Source organism: Ursus americanus, chromosome 17 (genome assembly GCF_024610735.1).
Source record: "Ursus americanus isolate L20-20 chromosome 17, mUrsAme1.1.p, whole genome shotgun sequence".
NCBI classification, from domain to species: Eukaryota; Metazoa; Chordata; class Mammalia; order Carnivora; family Ursidae; genus Ursus; species Ursus americanus.
This window is the reverse complement of record NC_142143.1, coordinates 47578696-47601594: the sequence shown is the minus strand read 5'-3', so window position 1 is coordinate 47601594 and position 22899 is coordinate 47578696. Positions and strand designations below refer to the sequence as shown.

The window sequence follows — 22899 nt, the reverse complement described above, 5'->3', positions numbered from 1 at the left end:
TAGCATTTTTAAAAGAACATACGTGGGATCATAGATGCAAACTGTTTTGTAATTATTTTTTACTTAACTCTTTCATAAGCAACTTTCTACATCATCAAATACCCTTGCTGATATGATTAATGCCAACAGAATACTATGGTAAATAAGAGCACGGACTTTAGACACATTCAGGTATGAGCTCAAATGTTGCCTCCAAAATCCTAACTATTCTACAGGACTTAACTTCTTTAAGCCCTTTGCTCATTGGTACAATGAGGATAACAATACTTATTTCAGATGAATTGTTGTTTAAATTAAATGAAATAATTTTTTTTTAAAGATTTTATTTATTTATTCGACAGAGATAGAGACAGCCAGCGAGAGAGGGAACACAAGCAGGGGGAGTGGGAGAGGAAGAAGCAGGCTCATAGCTGAGGAGCCTGATGTGGGGCTCGATCCCACAACACCGGGATCACGCCCTGAGCTGAAGGCAGACGCCTAACCGCTGTGCCACCCAGGCGCCCCTAAATTAAATGAAATAATTAACTTACAAAGCAATTTATTGGTATGGTGAAAACAGGTGCTTAATAAGCACTTATCAAATTAACAAAAGGTTACTTTGTTTTAATTTGCACTTCTTTATTTTTGATATTTGGATTTGTACTTCTGTGTGTGTATATCTATGTGTGCCTTATGTGTGTGTGTGTGTGTGTGTGTGTGTGTGAGAGAGAGAGAGAGAGAAAGAGAGAGAGAGAGAGAGAGAGAGAGAGAGGGAGAGAAAGGGGTGCTATGACAACCCTTCACATCTTTTTTCTGTTTCTATTAGGGTGAATTTTTTTCCTTACTGCTTTGAAGTCATTCAGTCAGTCATTCTGTCCTTCATTCAACAATGACTTTTTATAAGGTATTATGTGCTCATTTTATTAAGGATAGTAAAATTTTGTCTTTTATGTTGCAAATGTCTTCCTAGTTTACTATTTGCCTCTGAATTTTGTTCATGGTAGGGTCTGACGTATAGAAATATTAAATTTTCATGCAACTCATTCTCCCTTCTATTTTTTGTAACATGCTCAGAAATTCCTTTTCTGCCCTAAGGGGATCCTTTATCATCTGGAGTAGAAAGAGAATAAAGGCCTGTTAAGTAAGTCTTGGGCCTGAAAGAACGAAAAACAAAATAATTGGCTTAATGTAGAACCAGCTTTATAAAATGTTCATTTTATCCTATAATTTGATTTTTAAAGGCAGACCTAACTTATTGCATTTGGGTTTCAAGCAACTGGCACAACATATGACACATAGTAGGTTCTCAACAAATGCTGAATCTGCTCAACTAAAGAGAAAAGAGCAATCAGTAAGGGCAAACTCAATAACCAAACATCAAATTGAGAGGGAAGATTTTAATCAGAGTGACACTTCAGTACTATACAGAAAACATCTAGAAAGTTCAAAATCAAATATTCTACAGCACTGATATTCTTCTGCTGCTGAGGGAATAACACCTGCTCTTAACATTTTTTTCAAGCCCCAAGTATCTCTAACTACAGTGTCTGGCAGTCTTTCTCTAAGCGTGTTCAGAACTATACCCAAGATGCTCCAACAGCAAGTGTCCCACAGTCAAACAAATTCGGCAACCACTGCACACAGCTGTACCCCTTCTCCTCAACTCACCCCCACACCAGAGCCACAAGGGACTTTTGCAGAAATAAACACTCTGAGAAATTCTGCAGGTACTAGTTTTCAAAGGATACAAAGAGGAAACTAAGGTCAGAGTGTGTCTGGGGTGCCCAGACAGAAGAAAGGAGGGAACCAAGGAAACATTGGGTCCTACCTAGTAAAAAGTTAAAATCTGGGATTCTGGAAGATCTGGACAAAGCACACATTTGGGACCCAGGAAAAGACTGATGACTGGAGGAGACACAGACCAGGCAGGAGTCGTTCAGGGAAACTGGCAGGACTCAAACCATGTGGTGGTATCGGCAAGAAGGAAGCATCATGCCACAGGAACCCTGGCAGAGCCAGAAGATGGAATGAAGGGATTTGACAGTAATGTCAAGCCCACCACCAAGCGCTGGACTGGACCACAACATGCGGTGGGATTCCTATGGACGCCAACCATTTGCTTCCCAGGCAGGCCTGTTGGTTATTCAGTTACTTTTACAGACACTCTTAAAAAATCTACTAGACATTTGCAACTAGAGGCAGGGCCAATGCACTCTACAGACAAATTTTTTTAAAAATTTCCACTGTACGGTCTGTCTACTATGGTAGAAGGAGTTCTGTGTGAAGGCTTGAGTTAACTTGCACCATGCTCCTGATTTATTTCAGTGATGTACAGCACCCATTCAGACGGGTACCCCTGCCGCAGACCCCTTGCGCCTCCCGTCCCTGGGACTGAGTCCAAGTGGGAGGAGCCATCAGCACTGATTTCAATAACAAACCAAGTTTCCCCAGGCAGGAGTTCCCCTGGAAGACTTGAACTGAGAGAGACAATGAACAAGGCGGAGTCAGAGATCTATCTAGCCCTCCGTGGGAAGCCCAACAGCTCTGAGTAGCTACAAATAATGCGAGTTCGGGGGCAGAAGAGGTCTGAGCTGGCAAAAGGAATCCCTCCGCTCCCAGGTTAGGTTTGACACCACCTCAGGTCAGAGAGCATCCCTGTGGGGGGTTTTTGCTTGGGTTTGTTCTGTATTTATCTGTAAGTCATTAACTGAAGTGTTGAAACAAAATCCAAACATCATATCTTTGTAGGTTCCCTTCACTGAAAGATAATAGTTTGGTTGGTATGTTTATTTTATCGTCTTGGTTTAACATATACTGAAAGCCTTACACTGAACAAAGCTATTGTTCAAATGAAGTCACTGACAGGAAGAGAACTGAAAAACTGTGATTCAAGAACTTGATGTCTCTGAACCACGTATCAGCCACAGAATAAACGGAGGCAGGTGATTTTATAATCAATCCTTTTATCCAGATATGTATAATTCCACAATGGCTTCAGGGCCACCCGGTCTGATGCAAATTAGCCTAGGTAAGTTTCTAGGCTATGCTGATAATTACTTTTTCAAATATTTGTAACCAATTGTTAACATCACCAAGTATTTATTTCAGCTTGAGACATTTGTGAACAACCCCTCCTCTCCTCATGAGATAGAGGGATCTCCAAACACCCTGGAACCCACCTTCTAAAACAATCCTCAGGTAACTGCATCTCCCACAATAACCTGAAAAGCTCAACTTCTCTTGCATGTGATCTTGTAATTAGTACACTCCTCTAGATTTCACAGTTCTAAATATAGCTGCCATCACAGTTCTATATATAGCCGACAGTTACTTTTACAGACACTCTTTAAAAATCTACTATCACCATGCCAAGTAGGTATTATTATGGGTCCTTTTACAAAGGAAGAACCTGAGAGGTCAGTTTGCCTAAAGCCAAAGAGCCAGTTAAGGTGGGAGTTAGCATTCAAATCCATTTCTGATTCTAAAAGCTCACATCTCTAATTATCTTACAGTAAAATCAAGTTGCCCAAATTGCTTTTCCATAATATAAAGTATTATTTTGATCACTGAATATTTTTCCCACACCTACTGCATACATTCCAAACCTAACTGACAAGATAAGGAATCCATGGGGGGCCTTTGATTCATTTAGATTCTTCTGTAGGTTAAATTTCTAGGAGGAGTAGGGGTAGAGATCAATCAATCAACAAGTGTTTATTGAACGCCTGGGATTTTTCATGCCAGGCATTACAAAAAAACACACTGGATATCAGAATTTATTGTTATTCTGATATGCCAATGTTGGGGGAGAAAGGAAGACACCAAGCAGTTGGGAATTTAGGAAGAAATAGAGAATGGATCTTAGGAGGACAGAGAAGCACTGATAAGCAGTCAAATAACAGTTTACATGAAATAGGAGCCTGGGAAAATTAGTTGTTAAACAGATGCTTTCAGGGGGGAAAACTATTCCATTAAACCAATGGCCTTAATCTAAGTATGATTCATGATTATGCTGAAATTTGAGATTATCTACCATGCAATCAACCGTATCTAAAGAAAAAAATGATGTAGTTAAGAATGCATGTATATATGAAATGCAGCCTTAGAACAAAGAACAATGCTATATAATAACATTATAAATGTTTTCCTAAGAAATATATAAGCATTCCCTAATAGGTTTGCCATCTAACTATGCAGCCCTTTGGTTTCAGCAATAAGCAAGGAAATTGATTAAGTACTTCTTCCTGTATTTGATATTAAGAAAAAACAAATGGCATAATAAATTATTCAACTAAAGGCTGTGTTTTATTTCATTCCATTAGAGTGCAATGAATTGGCTTAGAAAAAAATAGGGCAAAATACACTAACCTTCGTTTTACTGGCATGTTATTACACACTAGTAAAACCAACTGGACACATCTAGGGCCAGAAAAAGGCTGTTAAAAGGATGTTGCCTTCAGAACTTTTTTAAAAATCAAGAAATTAAAAAACCAGTATAGATAAGGAAATGTGTAAACTATTCATATTTATTTTAAAAAACCACCTTGTCTTTGGCACAACTTCTTCAAATGCCACGCATAACAAAAACAAAAGTTTTGTTTTGTTTACTTGAAGCAATTGTGAGATATAATTCAGTGGTATGTCCTAGTACTAAGTGCTAATATACTCACTCGACTCTTGACTTTGAATAGCTTTTGCCTCTAGATAAAGGAGAGAAGATAGGCCTAACTCTTTCCCACCATGATTTTTCATAACGCCAACCCATTTTGTTCCCTTTATTCACTCAACAAATATTAAGTATCTGCCCAGTGCCTTGCACCATAGTAAGCAGTGTGAACACAAATTAGACTATCACACAGGGGATGATACAACCACCATCGGATTTCCAAATATCAAGGAAAAGATTCTCACTGTAAAACATTCCTCTAACACTTCTGCTTTAAAACCATCTAGTATACCATCCACAGAGGTATATTTTAGCAGGAAATATTTGTAGCCTTAGACATGTAAGAGCACTTCACAAGGGCCAGTCCACAGATTGCCAATGATTGAAGAAAAACTCCCTGGTCATCTGCCAGCTACCTTTCTCGGGGTGGGAATAGTCTATTTAGGTCCCCCATTCCTCTTCAGCCCCATAGGGGAGACGAGGAATGATATGGTACCAAAATGGTTCCTGGTTCTTCTTCCCCTAGAATCAAAATCCTTAAGTTCAAACATAAGCCCCGAAAAGCAATGGAAAACCTGCATGTGAACATACTATTCTATCATCTGAAAATCATTTCTCTTGCTCTCTTAGTAACACTGCCTCGGAACCTCAGTTTGTGAGAACTTACTATGAGCCAAGGACTCCTCTGTGTGTTAGGGATAGAGCAGTAACCAAACAGACAAAACTCCCTGCCTTCTGGGAGCTCCCATTAACATAAACAATAGGAATATACAGTATACAAATAAATAAGTAAAATAATTAGTATGTCATAGCATCCTATGGGAAAAAAAATGTTTTTTTAAGATTTTATTTATTTATTTGACAGAGACAGCCAGCGAGAGAGGGAACACAAGCAGGGGGAGGCGGAGTGGGAGAGGAAGAAGCAGGCTCCCAGCGGAGGAGCCTAATGTGGGGCTCGATCCCAGAACGCTGGGATCACGCCCTGAGCCGAAGGCAGACACTTAACGACTGTGCCACCCAGGCGCCCCCATCCTATGGAAAAAATTAAAGCAAGAAAGAGAAGGAGTGTTGAGCAGGTTGCAATTTCAAATGAGGCAGTAAGGGAAGGCCTCACAGGAAAGCGACATTATGCAAAGACTTGAAGAAGGTGAGAGAGGAAAGCATACAAGCGGAGGGAGGAACGGGTACAAAGAAAGACCCTGAGACAGGAACAAATTGGGTGTTTCTAAGACTAGTGTGACTGCAGCAAATTGAATGAGGGAGCCAGGACAGGGGAATAAGGATAAGTGGGTAAGAGAGACTATATAGGGCCTGGTTATGTAGGGCCTTCTGCTTTGGTTTTCACAATAGGTGACATGAGGCACCATTAAAGTGTTTTGAACAGATCTGACACGTTTTTAAGGTCTCACTCTGGCTGTTCTGCAGCAACTTGTTATGAGAACAAAGGACAAGAAGACAAAGAGAAATCCAGCTGGGGGTAAAATGCAATTATCTAGGTAAACACAGATGATGGTGGCTAACTGAGTTGGACATGGTAGAGGTAGGTGAGGATGACCAGATTCTAGATACATTTTGAAGGTGGAATCAACAGGATTTTCTAACACACTAGATGTGAAGTATGAAGAAGTAGAGGAATCCAGGAAGATACCAGAGGCTTTGCCATGAGCAAGCAGTAGGATGGATCTGCCACTTACAAAATGACCAACACCAAAGAGGAGCAGGTTTGAAGGAGAAAGTCCGGAGCTTGATTCTGGATATTTTATGTGTAAGATGCCTGCCTGTTAGACATTCAAATGGAGATGATGAAAGTCAGGGAATCTGGGAGCTGGGGTTAAGAGAAAGGAGTAGGTTGAAGATGCAAATTGGGGAAATGCCAGCATATCAATGAGACTGAATGAAAGCACAAAAGAACAAGAGGTACAAGGACCAAAGGCTGGTATACTCCAATATTTAGACATCAAGGACCTGAGGAAAAAACACCAAGACAGACCAAGAAGGAGTGGCTAATGAGGGATGAGGAAAAGTAGGACAACGTGAAAACCCAACAACCCCATGAATGAAGTGCTTCCAGAATGGGAGTAGTTAATTACCTCAGATTCTGCAGACCAATTGAGAATTGGCTACTAGATTTAACAATATGGAGGTCATTGGTTATCTTGGTAGAAGATAGACTAAGGCAAAAAAACTGGATTGGACTCAGTTCAAGAGAGAATAAAGAACTATTACAGAGTGAAAATAGGGGCATCTCTCAAGGGATTTTGCTATGAAGGGGAGGAGAAAATTATAGAGGTAACTGCAGGGATTGAGAGTCAAAAAGGTGAAAAAGTAGGTGAAATAACATCACAGATGTACGAGGAATGGCAATAATCCAGTAGAGGGGGAAACTGATAACGCTGGAGAGAGGGGGGGATATGCTGGAGCCATGTTGTGGAGTGGGCAAGAGGGAATGGGATCCTGTGCACAAGGAGAGTGCTGGCCTTGTGTAGGAGCACAGAGCTCAACCATAGTAACAGGAGTGAAGACAACACATGGGCAGAGACACAGACAGAAATTCTCTTCTAATTGCTTCTATTTTCTAAGTGAAATAAGAATAGCAAGCCAAGTTTTCAGCTGAGGGTGAGAAGGGAAGAGGAGGTGTTGAAGACTCGAGGAAACAGGGAAGAGTAGGAAGCATCAGTCATCTAGGAGGGCAGAGGCATGAATGAACTGACCAAGAAAATGCAGCCTGATAAGCTGGCAGCACTAGGGGCCCACTGGGGACCAGTGATCCCAAAAGTTAAAATGAAACCAGTCAGCGTGACGGAGTGTTTTTCTTCAACCACATTAAATGGCACAGGAAAAAACCAGAGTGGCAACGAGTGGAGTTTTAGCAGGTTTTCCAGATGCGCTCTACAACATGAGAGAAGGATGAGGAAACTAAGAATCTGCCAGAGAGACTGGTCACATGATGTAACGGAACTTAAGCTGGGAAGAAGGGAGATGAGGGCAGGAGAGGAGCGTGGATAGTACACACACAGAGGGGAGAGTCCACAGATTCTAGGCCCTCCTGGGATTGAAGATCCCTGGAGTCAGGATAACAGAAAGACAAGTGCCACGTGGAGAGCAGAAAGCCTGAAAACGTGGTAACGGAGGGTGGCATCATGGTTAATGACAAGTTTTAGGGCAGCTAGTCTCAAACACGTTGGTCTCAGGATGGCTTTACATTCGGAGAAATGAGCGAGGTTCTCAAAAAGGTTTTGGTTACGCGAGTTATGTCTACTAGTATCTACCTATCAATATTAAGACATTTTTAAGCACAAGAATATGCAAGTATGCATCCATTAGGGGCCAAAATGAAGATGTTCGTCACATCAGGCAGCTTCTGGAAAACGACACTGTGCACTCCCAAGACAAGGAAGTTAAAAAGGCAAATAATGTCTTCGTGTTATTATGGAAATAGTTTTGACCTCACAGACCCTCTGAAAGTGTCTTACAGCCCCCAGAGGCCGCTGGCCTCTCACTTTGAGAACTGCCGGTCGAAGACGTGGCCCGGGAAGCGAGAAGCTGAGGTACCGTGGCGGGTATAACCGCGGAAAGATAGAAAGACACCGGATGGAGAAACCAAGAAACTGGAGGGGCAATCTATATGAATACTGAACTCACAAGAATTGTGACGGAAATAGTACAGTACAACTGGCGGAGAGCCAGGAGCGAACACGGTCACACGCTGCAGGGAGAAGTGGCTTGTAGGGTGCCGTGGCATGAGATTCAAAATTAGGCATTTTTAGAAAGGAGAGAAGGAAAACAGACTGCAAAGAGCAAAGAAGAACAAAAAAGGCCTTCTCCCCCTCCTCCAGGAGAATGTGAAAGAAAACTGCCAAGCGGGCGGGCCGGCACCAAGGAAAGCCGTGTGTCCGTGAGATCGAGAAAATGCGGGGGGAGGTCACGGAGGAGGCTGAGGGTATAAAGGATTTTGCTGATGATAAACAATGAGTTCCAGGGAGTGCAACAGGACAGGAGGTAAGGGATCCAGAAAGGGCCATACAGCATCTGTTCCACTTACTACTGCCAGGTCACAAATTAACCCTGAAACTTAGCTGCTTTTTAAGAACCGTTTAATTATACTGAGTGTCTGTAGGTCAGGAATTCAGACATGATGCAGAGAGAATGGCTTGTATCGATTCCACGATGGGCTGGGGCCCCAGCTAGGAAGACTGGGAGGCCAGGGCACTCAACGACGGAGGTCTGAAATGATCTAAAAGCTCACTTACCAGGCGCCTGGGTGACTCAGTTGGTTAAGCGTCTGCCTTCGGCTCAGGTCATGATCCCACGGTCCTGGGATCGAGCCCCACATCTGGCTCCCTGCTCAGCGGGGAGCATTCTTCTCCCTCTGACTCTCCCCCCTTTCATGCTTGCTCTCTCTCTCTCTCAAATAAATACATAAAATATTTAAAAAATAATAATAAAAGCTCATTTATGCACCTGTCTGGCGCCTGGGCTGGGAAGACTGAAGACCGGGATTGCCTGCCAGAGCACCTACATGTGGCCTCTCCAACGGAACTCACTTCCTCTTCAGAAGCAGGAGAGCTCCCAACACAAGTGTTCCAGCCAACAAGGGGGAAGCTGCCTCGCCTGTTGAACCCCAGCCTCAGAAGGAACACGGAATCAGGTCCAGCGGACCCTATTGGTTAAAGCAGCCACGCGCCTGCCCACATTCAAATGGAGGAGACACAGATAAGATACTCAATGGGAAAACTGTCAAAAACTTTGGAGGCTGTATTTTAGAACCATCTTCTAAGTACAACATCTTTTGTTCCAAAGGAGCAGTTTTCAGATGCTAAAAGATGAAATGTATAGGACATAAAGCATTGACTAATTTTCTGTTCCTGCCTGTTATGGACTGAATGTTTGTGTCCCTATGTTGAAGCCCTTACCCCCGGCATGGCTGTACTTGGGGACGGGCCTCTAAGGAAATAACTAAGGTTAAATGACATCATAAGAGTGGGGCCCTGATCCCACAGGATTTGTGTCCTTATATGAAGAGACAGTAGAGAGTTCTCTCCACGCCCTCCACCGGCACCTCATGCAGACTCCAAGGAAAGGCCAGGTGAGCACACACAGGGAGAAGACAGCTGTCGGCACCCAAGGACAGAGCTGCCACCAGAAACTGACGTGGCACCTTGATCAAGGACTTCCAGCCACCAGAACGGTGAGAAAATAAATTTCTATTGTTGAAGCCTCCCAGTCTGTGGTATTTTACGAAATCCCAAGAACACTAAGACACTGACTGTCCTCCTTCCTTTTTCAGTATGATGAGTAGAGACTGCAAGGGTAGGGTTTTGAGTAAATGAAGTCATTAAATGGAGAGCCCAGATGACACCCAATAATATTATATATTGTTGATGAGAAAACAAGACTACTCCTCATTGGTAGGGCTTTGACACACACACACACACACACACACACACACACACACAGCAGCAGCAGCAGCAGCATTATAGATTAGTTCGAGTTCACGAACAAAGCCCCACGAGGTGCTTTCTCAGCAGACACAGCGCACTACAGGTGTCCGATTCTGGTCTGGCAAATTTTCATTCTCCTAACTGAAATTACAGGGGGAAAAAAGTGAAACAGGAACAAAAAAACTAAATTTATATTGCCTTGTTCAAGGTTTTCATTTAATGAAAATGTGCTCTGCACATACTAGAAAATTATACATTCTAAAAAGAAACACTTGAATTCATCTGAAAAATCTAATTTTAAATGCCATTCGCTTTTAGTCAACAATCCTGACGCTTCTGAAGAGGGCAATGTAGAAATTCATCTGACTGTCAAAGTGTGACTTCATGAGCATGGGAACGTACTCTGCTCAGTCTTTGTCCTGGAATTCACGAATATCGGTAATAGGAGATATAAATACTTGACGTCAGAAGAGATCAGGAAGGAAAGCTATTTACAGATTATATATCAGAATAAACACACAAATACTACATTATGATCTGAATATTCACCTACGTTATTTTCTACTATTTTATTGCTTCTATTTAAGGTACTAACAGGTAAAATCTATATTCCTTAACTTTTTCTCAAATGATGAACTGTACCTAAAAAACACACAGACTACTAATTTATGCTGTCAAACTCTCTATCAAATTTGCATATTGTCTGCTATATTCAACAACTGTGAAAACAAAATAAACATTTAGTAAAAATAATTCTAACATTGATTCATACAAGAAGTCTTAAGTATATCTAGTGATCTCTTCTAAACATCTTTATTCAAAATACAAAGTAAAACTTTAAAACACATCAATATCTAATAGCTAATGCACGTTGCCATTACACTCCCAGTCGTGAAAAGAAATATGTCGGTTCTCATGTTCACACATTTGCTGATGCAATATAAAGGGCAGATTTCTAGTAACGCTATTAAGTGAGAGAGGTGTGCATACCAGGGAGACCAACAGAAGGTATTGGTCAAAATTACTTGTCAGCTTCAAGCTACATCAACTCTGGGCTGTTTGTTCCTTTCTTCTCTGACATTCAGATCTTAGGGAGAGGTGCCATCTAAAATGGCAACAGGACTCTTCCCTGTGATGATTCACTCACTCTTCTGACTCTTGTCCCTTCTAGTTTCAAGTTTTCAAGGCACTGAAGCCACTCCAGATAGCTGGTACAGCAGAGAATGGAAAAAAATAGGGCCACGGGGACAAATGACCAGATAAAAGTGTCCAATACTCTGCAAGGACTCAACACTCCTTGACAAGTGTAAAAAGACAGAAAAACTAACACCTGTGTAATTTTGTGGGCATTGGTGCACATTTGGACCAATGACCCTCATCACCTAGCATGATGGTTCTTTGGCACAGGCAGCATTCCACATGGCATTGGAGCAAAACAAGGGTGATATCTGCAGAAGGTGCTATAAGATAGGTGCAGATGAGGGCGCCTCCCAAGATCCCACACCCTCCACCATGACTCAAGGGAAAGAGTTAAGTGCTTACTGGCTCCCAGGAGGGATGCAGAAATCCTGACAGGACTGGTACCTAGAAAAGGCCTGGTTTTGACAAGAAGGTCACAGGCTACAAGGATCTCACAAGTAGACACAATGGCAAGGTCCGGGAAGTACAAATCAGCTGCCAGGATGACATTCAAAGACCAAATAGGAACAGTCTCATTTCAGTGGAGACCAGGGCACAACGCCCAGTCACCAAGCATGCCAAGTCCAGAGCAGTGGACGCAGTGAGGGTCACACAATGGATAAAATGCCCTTCACCCAGTGCCATGAAGATCCTAAGCTTTCCCCTTCAGAGAATGAGGGAAGAGAAAACCCTTGAGAAATGAGAGCAATGACCAAAGAGTTTTTAAATTGAAGACTAATATGCTCTTAATTAATAAGACCAGATGTTTTCCATCTTCAATATGAATGGGATCTCAAAGGCAAGGTGCAAGCAGCTATAGAAAATAAATCGTTTCAGGGTGCGTGAGTGGCTGTTGGTTAAGCGTCTGCCTTCGGACCGGGTCATGATCTCAGGTCCTGAGATCGAGCCCCACATCAGGGTCCCTGCTCAGCGGGGGGCCTGCTTCTCCCTCTCCCACTTCCCCTGCTTGTGCTCACTCTCTCGCTATCTCTCTGTCAAATAAATGAATAAAATATTTTTTTTAAATAAAATAAAATAAAAAATAACCCAGGGAGGTAAGAAAAAGATTCTGAAAATAAAATAAATCATTTCATTTGTTTATCTTAAAACTAGTGTGTACATTTTTACACACACACCTTTCTTCCATCTTGGTGGACCTTCTTCCCTAATGCCAGCCACATAAACATATTCTAAATCAGTGCTCTTCGAAGTGTGGTCCGTGGTCAGTGTCAATCAGGAAACTGTATTACTTGTCCACTGTTACATAAATACTGAAAATGAAGATAGGTGTTCAGAAATTCATATAGTAGGGGCACCTGGGTGGCTCAGTCGTTAAGCGTCTGCCTTCAGCTCAGGGCGTGATCCCAGGGTTCTGGGATCAAGCCCCGCATCGGGCTCCATGCTCTGCTGGGAGTCTGCTTCTTCCTCTCCCACTCCCCCTCCTTGTGTTCCCTCTCTCGCTGGCTGTCTCTCTCTCTCTCTCTGTCAAATAAATAAATAAAATCTTTAAAAAAAAAAGAAAAAGAAAAGAAATTCGTATAGCAAGCTGGCATTGCCCCAACATTCAAGTCTGGGACTAATGAGCTCATCTCAACGAACAGGGTATAAACAAATACAGGTGTGGTCGGACTCAGATGACTCAGGTGAGACACAGTACACTCACTGTGCTATATAGGACCACATATCAGACTGGGATAGAAAGAGCCCTTCACCAGGAATAGTTTAAGAAGCTCTAAGGCGCCTGGATGGCTCAGATGGGTAAGTGTATGATTCTTGGCTTCCACTCAGGTCATGATCTCAGGGCCTTGAGATTAGCACTTTCTCCCTCACTCTCTCCCTCCGCCCATCCGCCCGCTTGTGCTCATGTACTCTCTCTCTCAAATAAATAAATAAATCTTAAAAAAAAAAAAAAAAGGAAGAAGAAACACTAAAGTAGATCAGCATGCAGCCGAACACTGCTACCAACTGCAATGCCAACACTGGGTTTTGTATTTAGGATTACTTCGATGCAAAACAGACCAATAAGAATGGAGGACTTCACATGTAAACGATGTGTTTGTGCCCAGGAAAGACCAAGTGACAACAGATTGTTAAAAATCAAGGTTCCAAAGGAGCTCAGCCGGGGGTGGGGGGGGGGCTGATGATGTAACTTTCCAAAGCAGCACATGACAGTTTACTTTCCACAGCGGCAAGCACCATATTCACACTCCAAGAGCGAATTTAGTTTCAGGCAAACAACATCAAGTCACATGAAGTAAATGTCATTAATTTGAAAGTTATTGATTTTTTAGTAGTTTTGTTTGTATTTCATCTGTAAAATCTATCTTGGTTCTGTGGTTGTACGAGAGCTATAAGCATCAGGAGTTTACACCTAGTTTTATATTCGTACATATTTAAGTAGCATCATAAAAATGAAGTCAGCAGCAGAGATCTGCAAGACATTTTTTCTCTCATAAAAAGGTTCCATACATGATTTCAATCTGAGAAGTAATCGTCCCTTGGATACTGGGTTGAAATCAGAAGCCTGGACTGGTGAGACCCAGAAACCGAACAACAGGGCGCAGGTGGCCAGGGCTACTTGGCGCCGCAGCTGGATTTTTCCAAGGGCAGTCAGGAAAGAGGCTGTCTTGACTGTGCAGCTTTGTATGCATTGTAATTTAGTTTCATCACTTTAGTTGTTTTGTAACAAATGGGAGCCTGATGGAGAAACCTCGTAACATAGTCCAACTTCATTTTGGAAGACTGAGAATTAAAATTTTTTTAAGATATTTTTTATTTTCAAGTAAACTCTATGCCCAACTTGGGGCTCAAACTTACAACCCTAAGATCAAGAGGCGCATCCTCTACCAACAAGGACAACAAGGTGCCCAGAGAATTAAGATTTTTCTTTTTACTTCTCCCCTTTGTAATATAACAGCTTTTACCCCCAAAACATAATCCCAGGAGGTCAGTATGCCAAGTATCATCCTAGCTTCAGAGATGAGAAAAGGGAGGTTCAGAGGGGAGTCTGTGGCTAGGCGAAACAATGAGGAATATGGCTAAGAGACAACCTGAACCCCAGTTCTCTAATTTTGAATCCTGTATAAGCAGCATTTTAAACTTTATTCACACAGAGCATTTAGCTGTTTTCAGAAAACAGTAATATAAAAACCCCACCCAATTCTATTACTAGGAAAGACACAATGTAATAACTACCACTTTTCTCTTTCAATTAAAAAAAAAATCACATAAAATTCCATATTAGTAATAGAAGATTAACACACAGAACAATAATTACTTTTCCTTTAGGATTAAGCAGCATATGAATTTTACATAATTAAAAAAAAAACAAAACTAATATGCATTAAGCTATCACCATGATCCAATCACTTTGGTGGCCCTCTATTTTCACATTGTTCTATCAGATCGAGTTTACCCCCCAACACATACATTTGGTGAAGAGGAAATAAAGAAAGGCAATATGAGGTAGAGAGAATACTAGTCTCTGAATCAAGGCACTGGGTTTTAAGATGCGACTCTGATTCCCATCACGACCTTAAGCAGCGACCTATACCGCCCCCCCCCCCCCCGCCCTGTTTTCCACATTCCCCTGCATACCAAGCCCTCCTCCTGAGCATCTCCGCATGGCCTGAAACAGGGCATAGCCTCCTAGTGACCCCACCCCTCCAGTCCCTCCCTTTTCCGATATCTTCTCCTTGCCTCCAGGGTGACCCTTCCAAGATATAAATCTGATCCCTTCACTTCTCTATCAGAAATCCTTCACTTAACCCAACACCTGATGGAGACGAACTGAACTCTTCAATCGGACACAGAAAGTCCTTCCAGATCTGGCCCTCTCTAGTCTCATCTCCTCCACCCAGCTTCCCTACCTCACGGGGAAATGCATACTCTCGTATTCTACACTTCAGCCCCTTCAGAAACCGATAGTGGTTGCTGGCATATTTTATTCTACCATGCTTTGGAGCATGCCATGCCCTTTGCCTGAAATTTCTACCCTCACATCCCTGCCCAACCTTCTAAGCTCTTCTCCTTCCTTCAAGTCTTTTTTTTTTTTTTAAGATTTTATTTATTTATTTGACAGAGAGAGAGACAGCCAGCGAGAGAAGGAACACAAGCAGGGGGAGTGGGAGAGGAAGAAGCAGGCTCCCAGCAGAGGAGCCTGATGCGGGGCTCGATCCCAGAATGCTGGGATCTCGCCCTGAGCCGAAGGCAGACGCTTAACCGCTGTGCCACCCAGGCGCCCCTCCTTCCTTCAAGTCTTTTAACATTTCCTCTGTACCACCTTCTCAGCACAGTCAATCCCTCTTCTCTGCTCCCTCGGTACTCATCTTGACGGAAGAGAGGCTGTACTGAGTTATTTGTCAGACCCATGACTCTAACTATACATAATAACTCCTTAAACATGGGAACCATGATTTTCTCATCCCCACTACCCATCATGGCCATTAGTGGTTAATAAAAGTTTGTTAAATGTATGAAAAGAGTGGCTTTAAGAGTTTCTTCATCTTCATGTCAGCCAGACTAGAATATATCAATGACCTAGCCTTCATAATGTTCTGTGTTTTAGGACAACTTTTCACAAAATGCTGGACTTTTTTTTTTTACTAGTTTATGACGTTTTTAAAGAATAAAAATTCATCGTTTCATCAGGAGGACACCTTGAGGTGTTAAATTTACATATCTATATCAAGATATCATAAAAATAATGAGTTGCTCTTAGTGAGCCCGGAAGTATATGAAAGGTACTGTCATAAATTCCACATCTGTCAGTTTCATGTAATCCTCCCATAAGGTAGGTGTTATTTGTCCTCATCTTCAAGAAGAGAATACCAGGGCTTTGAGAACTTAAAAGACCACAGAGTTAGAAGTGCTGACGGGATTTAAACCCACTGTTGTTTGACTTCGAGTACCTTGCTGTCCACCACCGTGCTGCGTGGAGCTAAGGAATCCATCTGGGATACTAACCACGTCTTCACATTCTTTTCAACACCTAATTTGCTGCTTAAAGCTTAATCGCTGTTGAAATGAAAGGTGGTAAGAAATTCAATGGGGTGCATTTTAATCAACAGATAGATAGATAGATAGCTTTTTTTTTTAAGATTTATTTATTTATTTGACAGAGAGAGACAGAGATCGAGAGCACACTAGCAGGGGGAGCGGCAGGCAGAGGGAGAGGGAGAAGCAGGCTCCCCAAGGAGCAGAGAGCCCAATGTGGAGCTGGATCCCAGGACCCTGGGATCATGACCTGAGCCGGAGGTATTTGCTTAACTGACTGTGCCACCCAGACACCCCTAATCAGCAGATATATTTAAAGAACATTAACTTTCCCATAAAACTGAGAGTACCCTTTGGTCACTGACATGCCTAAACAAGTAGGTTTCTTGAATAAGGAAATTTGTATTGATAGGTTTTTATATTTATATTTAGGCAACCTTTGAATTTATAAAGATATATACTTTAATAAAAGATAAAACAGATTCAAACACAGGTTTTGCTTTTGCATTTGAATACCGTTATGTTAGACGTGTTACTTTGTATTACTATTACTTTTGTATTTTGTATTACTAACTATGATTACAATTTAAGTGAAGATAAGCTGATCAGCCTAAATGCCTTAAACCACCAGCCATCATGCCACATTTAATATAACAGTTTTTAAAACGATGATATTCAATTCTCAATATCCTTTACCAGCTTAAGTTGATACTTCCTTCTCTTGGTGAAAAAAACCAATCAGGTTACTGCACAAGAAAGCATTATCTTAAGTCCCTTTGTTTGGCTACAGGACCTTCTGATAGATAGCTAGGCTGAGAGTTCAGATGGATGGCTTTAATTAAATAAAATGTTGGCGAAAGAGCAAATACACAATGGCTATTAACGATACAGTAGTTTCCCAGTTCGTCGCAGTGAGAAAAATACCTAGTTCTTGTTAATTCTTGCCTTCGTGGCAAATCTCTTTGCAAAGAAGGAAAACTATGGAATTATATATATCAAATCTTCAGTGGAAAAGCCATTCACTTAAATGACGATCTTTAAGTGTAGTCAAATAATTCTCCTTAAAAATATGTTGACATTTCAATCCTTATTGTTAGAGTTAGTAAAGCTATGTGGTCAGTTTGTCGAAAGCCCCGAAATATACTTAGGAAGCTTTGTCTCAGTATACGTAACTAAAAACTCTTCTGATGAATTCTTCATGAAAGATTTAATGTCAGTTTATTAGGTCCAAAAAATCCATGTTTATCTCTATGTGTGTGTGTGTATGTGTGTATGTGTACATATATAATGCTAAAAATTTCATCTCAAGAAATGTAATTTAACTTCTTTTTTTGCGTTATCTCTTTAGAAACTGGTGCCCTAAGTCTTGGCTTTTTAACTTTAGGCATTTTTTTTTTTTCATTCTGTGAGCATCAGTTTCTTCATCTGTCAGGGGAAATAATACCTACCTTACAGGCATGTGGTAAGGATTGTACCAAATAATGCATGTGAAGTGTCCAACGCCATGCCCAATGCATAGCACACTATCCATGCATTTTGATTTCTTCTCTTTTCCCCCACAGCACTCCCCAGTCAAAAGACAAATTTCAAACTGGAATTTTTGATACGTAGGTTGTGTAGAATAGGGTCACCAGATCTCCTTGAGGTGTGGAAAACAAAAGGGACCAAAGATATAATACATGCACACGACTTAAGTCCCTGTTCTTTCTCATAGATATTGTAAAAAACTAAATTCTTTGTATCTAACGACATCCAAATACCCTCAGTCAACAAAACAGAAGCAAAACCCCAGATATGATCATTTCTACAGAAGTCCAAAGGGAGGTTCTCAAGTTTACTCATACACTTCCAAAACTTAGGAACAGAAACACAAGAAAGAGAGCTACACAAATACATACACTTTCCCCCGGTGAATTCCCACACACATACACACACGAACGTTTACTAAGGAAAGCCACGCACATCAGAAGGGAAGCTACAAGACAAAGGAAGCACCATTAACTACTAAGATTTTCCCTAACAGCTATATTTCTATTACACCTGATAAACTAATAAGCAGATTAAAACAACTAATACATTACTTAATTTAATTCGAGTGGGATATTAAACAATTTTCATAATTGTTTCTCTTTTCCTAAAACATTTACCCAAAAGTGCATTAGGTGACTTCTAAGTGGATTGGGTTTATCAGCTCAAGCAGAAAATCAGGGGAGGGGGAAGACAGAGAAATGTGTCCTGAATTTTAATAGTATGTCATTGTATGTGGGTGAATCTTAACATGTCATTGTGGAAGTGACTGCATTAACCTCAACAACCCATATGTTACAGTTTCTCTGCTCAGCTTTGCATGCAGTAGCAATAGTTCACTCAGTATCATCTTGACAGAAGCCTTCAAGACGAAACCAAGTTATGAACGGTGTGTAGCTATGGCATGAAATCATACAGACTGGCCAACTCTCTCTTTGTATGTGATAATACTAAGGAGGCAGTTTCCCTAAATCTTTGAGTTGAGATCAGCATTTTTTTTAAAAAGAATAATACTAAGAAATACTTGTTCAAATATGTGGTCCTTAATGAAGCTAGCAGTCTGTATTAATTTGCATTAAGTTTCAGGAAGAGATTCAGCCAAACAAAATCTACATGAAAAAATGTTATGCTAGAGTAGTCTCCATAATGGGCTTTAGAATGTTTAAATGTAAATTGCAGCCGGGTGGGTGGGGGAGAATGTGGAAAAAGCAATGGTTATGTGAGCACAACCAACCTTAGAATCTAACAATAAGATATTAGAAATTGGCATTTTGGGGGCGCCTGGGTGGCACAGCAGTTAAGCGTCTGCCTTCAGCTCAGGGCGTGATCCCGGCGTTGTGGGATCGAGCCCCACATCAGGCTCCTCCGCTATGAGCCTGCTTCTTCCTCTCCCACTCCCCCTGCTTGTGTTCCCTCTCTCGCTGGCTGTCTCTATCTCTGTCAAATAAATAAATAAATAAAAATCTTTAATAAAAAAAAAAAAAGAAATTGGCCTTTTGGCCAATGTTATCCCCAGACAAAATTTAAAATGTACTTATTCCCTCTATGTTCATTATTTTCCTGACCAACCTGATAGTTCAATACTTTTGTTTATATTTAACAAGAACTAATTCAAAACTACTTGAATCATTTAAAGTTGTAAATTCCAAGGGGGAAAAAACAACTAAATACAACCTGATTACAAATGCAAATAGAAAACATTGCTCATTACAATAATATTCTCCCCCAAAAATAAGCCAATTACAAGCAGTGTCCTTTGACATATGCATTAAAAATTATGCAGGCAGCTCAGTTAATTAAAATATGTATGTCTATATGTGCATACATACACACAACAACTGAAACACAAACACCAGCTAGGAGATTTTAAAAGAAACAAACCACATATATTTGTGCATTCCCAATGAATCAGGACCTCAAAAAGAAATACAACAATCAAATCAGAAACAATACTAATTAGAAAAGCATCACATAACATAAGCAAGAAGAAATCCTTAAGGTGTAAAAAAACACCAAGTAACAAACATCCCTGTTTCTCCTATGAGAAAAGATAAAGTAGAATACCCAATGTCCAACTCAGATTTTTATGTTCTGGAAGAAATTCAGTCTTATCTCCACGGAGCAGATTAGGTGATCATCTTTCAAAGTTACCATATATTTCTAAAAGACATACAAGTACATTTTGTCACAATCCAAAAATCTACCCATTTCAGCATTCAGATAAAACTTGCTGGCAGTACTGCAATGTTTTTTTTAGCAAACAGATCCATTTAGCCCCAAGTTCATCGTGACATTTAGTTGATAGGACAGACACTCCATGCTTGACAGAATGCTTTCATTTAGTGCTTTTACCTGGTTATAAATTATTGGTACACTAATTGCAACTTTTCAGGTATGACTTACTAAAGGGAAAAAAGCAGGGGCATTTCTAAAGCCGGGGTGCCTTTTGAGTGGGTAAGCATAAGGTCGCCTGCCAGAAAGAGTGCTAGAAAATGAATGCACATATCTAATAACGAAGTGGTTAAAAAGGGATGAATTCCCTGAGTCATTAAACAGGATACAAACCAAAGACAGGTTGTGCCACCTAGAGAAAAACTGGAAATCGTACATTGGCTCTTCAGTAGTAAGCATTATTTCAAAAGCCTGAAACTTTTGGCATGCCCAAAAACCAAACCACCCTCCATACCAGCCCATCAAGCTGCTGAATTTAAGCTCCCCTGACAACTCTGCCTTCTCCACACACCAGATTTGCCTCCTCCTGCTTTCCTCACTCACCCACCCACACAGCACCGTTTAACCTCACACCGACTGTTGCCACAGCCCATGCGGACCCAGCATCCTGAAACACATCCAATTCTAAAGCGTTTTCCTCGAAGCCAGGGCCAGCAGGGGTGGGGGGGAGCAGGGAAATAAACCCTGGTGGCCCTTGCCAGCCAGGGTCCCTCTGGATGCTAACACAGCCACGGCGCACACCTCTTTAGCCCCGGGGGGCCTGTATAGGAAATTCTCGTGCACTCAGTACATCATATCCAGGTTACCGAGATGAACTCCCTGGTCAACCTCTGCACAATCCAAACAGCACGGAATGACCTCAACAGAACCAAGCCTTTGAGGTGCAACGGGCTTTCAACTTTCCCCTCCTCAAGTCACTTAGAAGCAACGTGCCCAGCACACTTTGTCAGGCAGAAGCACAAAAGGTCTACAAGCAACCTGGCATGGACAGCCGCCTTTACAAAAGAAAACAGACAGTAATTATGAAAAGCCCGCAGTCCTGCGGTATTAACTTGACAGCGGGGACTGCGCTAGGGCATAACTCATCTCCCAGGCATCACTCCCAGCCCCAGACCCTCAGCCTAGGGACAGCATTCCCCTCCTCCCCTCCCCCTCCGGAGACCTGCGGCAGCGCCCACTTCCCGCCCCCAAGCTCTTCCTCCTCCTGCTCCTCCTCCTCACTGAATCTCCAACAACTTTGGGCACCGTAGCACCATGGAAGCCCAGCCAGAGGCGGGGACACCGCGAAGGCGGCCGCGGGAGAAGGAAAGTTTGAAAAGTCACTTAAAACACTGCAGGACCCCCCACCAGCACCCACCCCACAGACAGACGCTCGGGGCTCCACGTGCGAGCGGGCCCTGGAGAAGCTAGAGTACCCCCTACGTACCCCCCCGAAAAATCTTTCCCCAAGCGAAAAGTTCCCTGCCGCTGCACCCCCCCCTCTTTCCCCTTCTTCCCGACCCCCCCCCCCCAAAGAAATCTCTTCCAGTTCGCTCGGCGCCGCCTCCATCCGCCCGCGGCCCCGGAGGGCGCGGCGCCCCTCCCCCGTCGGCCGGTGGACAGGTCGGGGGGAGCTGAGGGAGAGGGAGGCACCGGGGGCGGCCCCTGGCCCGGACCCCGCTTCCCTGCCTTCCCCCGCCCCGTCGCCTCACTCACCTCTCTCCTGCTCTTCCGCCTGCAAGCAGATGGGGATATTCTTCTTCCAGCCCGGCATGGTGTCTGCTCCCTGCGCTCGCTCTCGGGCTCGCTCTTCCTCGCTCGCTCGCCCCCTCTCTCCGGGGCTCGCCGCGCCTCCTCGCTCGCCCTCTCGGGCCGGCCGCTGCGCGCTGGGGGCTGCTCAGCGGGGCTGGGGCGCCGAGGCGGCTCCCGGGCACATCGAGGCGGCGCCGCGCGCCCCGCGCTCGCCTCAAACTCGCCGGCGGCTCCGGGTGGCGGCGGCCGGGGCGGGCGGGCCGGGCCGGGCTGCCTGGGCTGCAGCAGCGGCCGCCGCGGCGTGGACGGGAGGCCGGGCCGGGCCGGGGGCGGGGGACGCGTGCAGGCCGAGAGCTGGGGACTGCGGAGCCCTCGGGAGGTGGGCGCCGGCGGGAGGAGTGGGCTCGCGCCGCCGCCTCCTGCCCCTCCTCCTTCTTCTCCTTCCCCTTCCTTGTCTCTCCGCCACCAGCAGGTGGGACTCGGAGCCGCCGCCACCGCCGCCGCACAAAGCTCCGCCGGCTGCAGGACTGAGGCTGCGGGCTCCCCGGGCGCCTCTCGGCGGAGCCTCCCCCGAGACGCGCGCGAGGCTGAGCGGGCACGGAGGGGGCGCGCGCGCTCACACCCTCCGCGCCCCGGGCTGCCGGCCTGCGAGGCGCGCCCGGCCCGCCAGGTACCGAACTGGCACCGAGCCGCGGGTGCGGAGCCCACGCTGCTCCGCCGCGGCCGCCACTCCTCCCTCCCAAAACCCAAACCGGCGGCTCCGGCGGCTTAGGCAACGACCTCGATGAAGTAGGGGGCAGTGTCCTTTCCTCTAGTCCCTCCTCCTCCTCGCCGCTCTCCCCCGCCCTGGCTGTCGCCCCCTCCCCCGAGTTGAGACTTCGCAGCCATGGATTCGCTAACTTCGCCCTCAACTAAGGGAAATAGCAACTTTCGGGATGGCCAGCGCTGGTTCCAGAAATACGTCTTCTGGTGGAGTGGGAAGGGCGTGAGTGGAGAACCTCTTTTGTTTTAAATGAAGCAAGGAGACCTTGGCTAAGTGAATATTTAAACGCTGTCTTCAAGTATAAGAAGGGTTTTATGATCAGGTTTTATGATTAGTTTCTTTCCGTTGTCATAGGCTCATAGAATATCGGTGGAAGAATGGATATG

At 43.6% G+C, this 22899-nt stretch overlaps 1 protein-coding gene across 2 annotated transcripts in view; it reads right to left on the bottom strand.

Annotated features, from left to right (window-relative positions):
- The window catches only part of GRIP1 (glutamate receptor interacting protein 1), a 650209-nt gene extending 628245 nt beyond the window's left edge, over nt 1-21964 (bottom strand). For both annotated transcript variants that reach the window (XM_045789638.2, XM_087868996.1), the window contains exon 1: nt 21715-21964. In XM_045789638.2, the coding sequence (XP_045645594.2) occupies nt 21715-21772 (58 nt within the window). In that variant the 5' untranslated portion in view covers nt 21773-21964. The remainder of the gene's footprint in view (nt 1-21714) is intronic.
- Between the last annotated feature and the right edge of the window lie 935 nt (nt 21965-22899).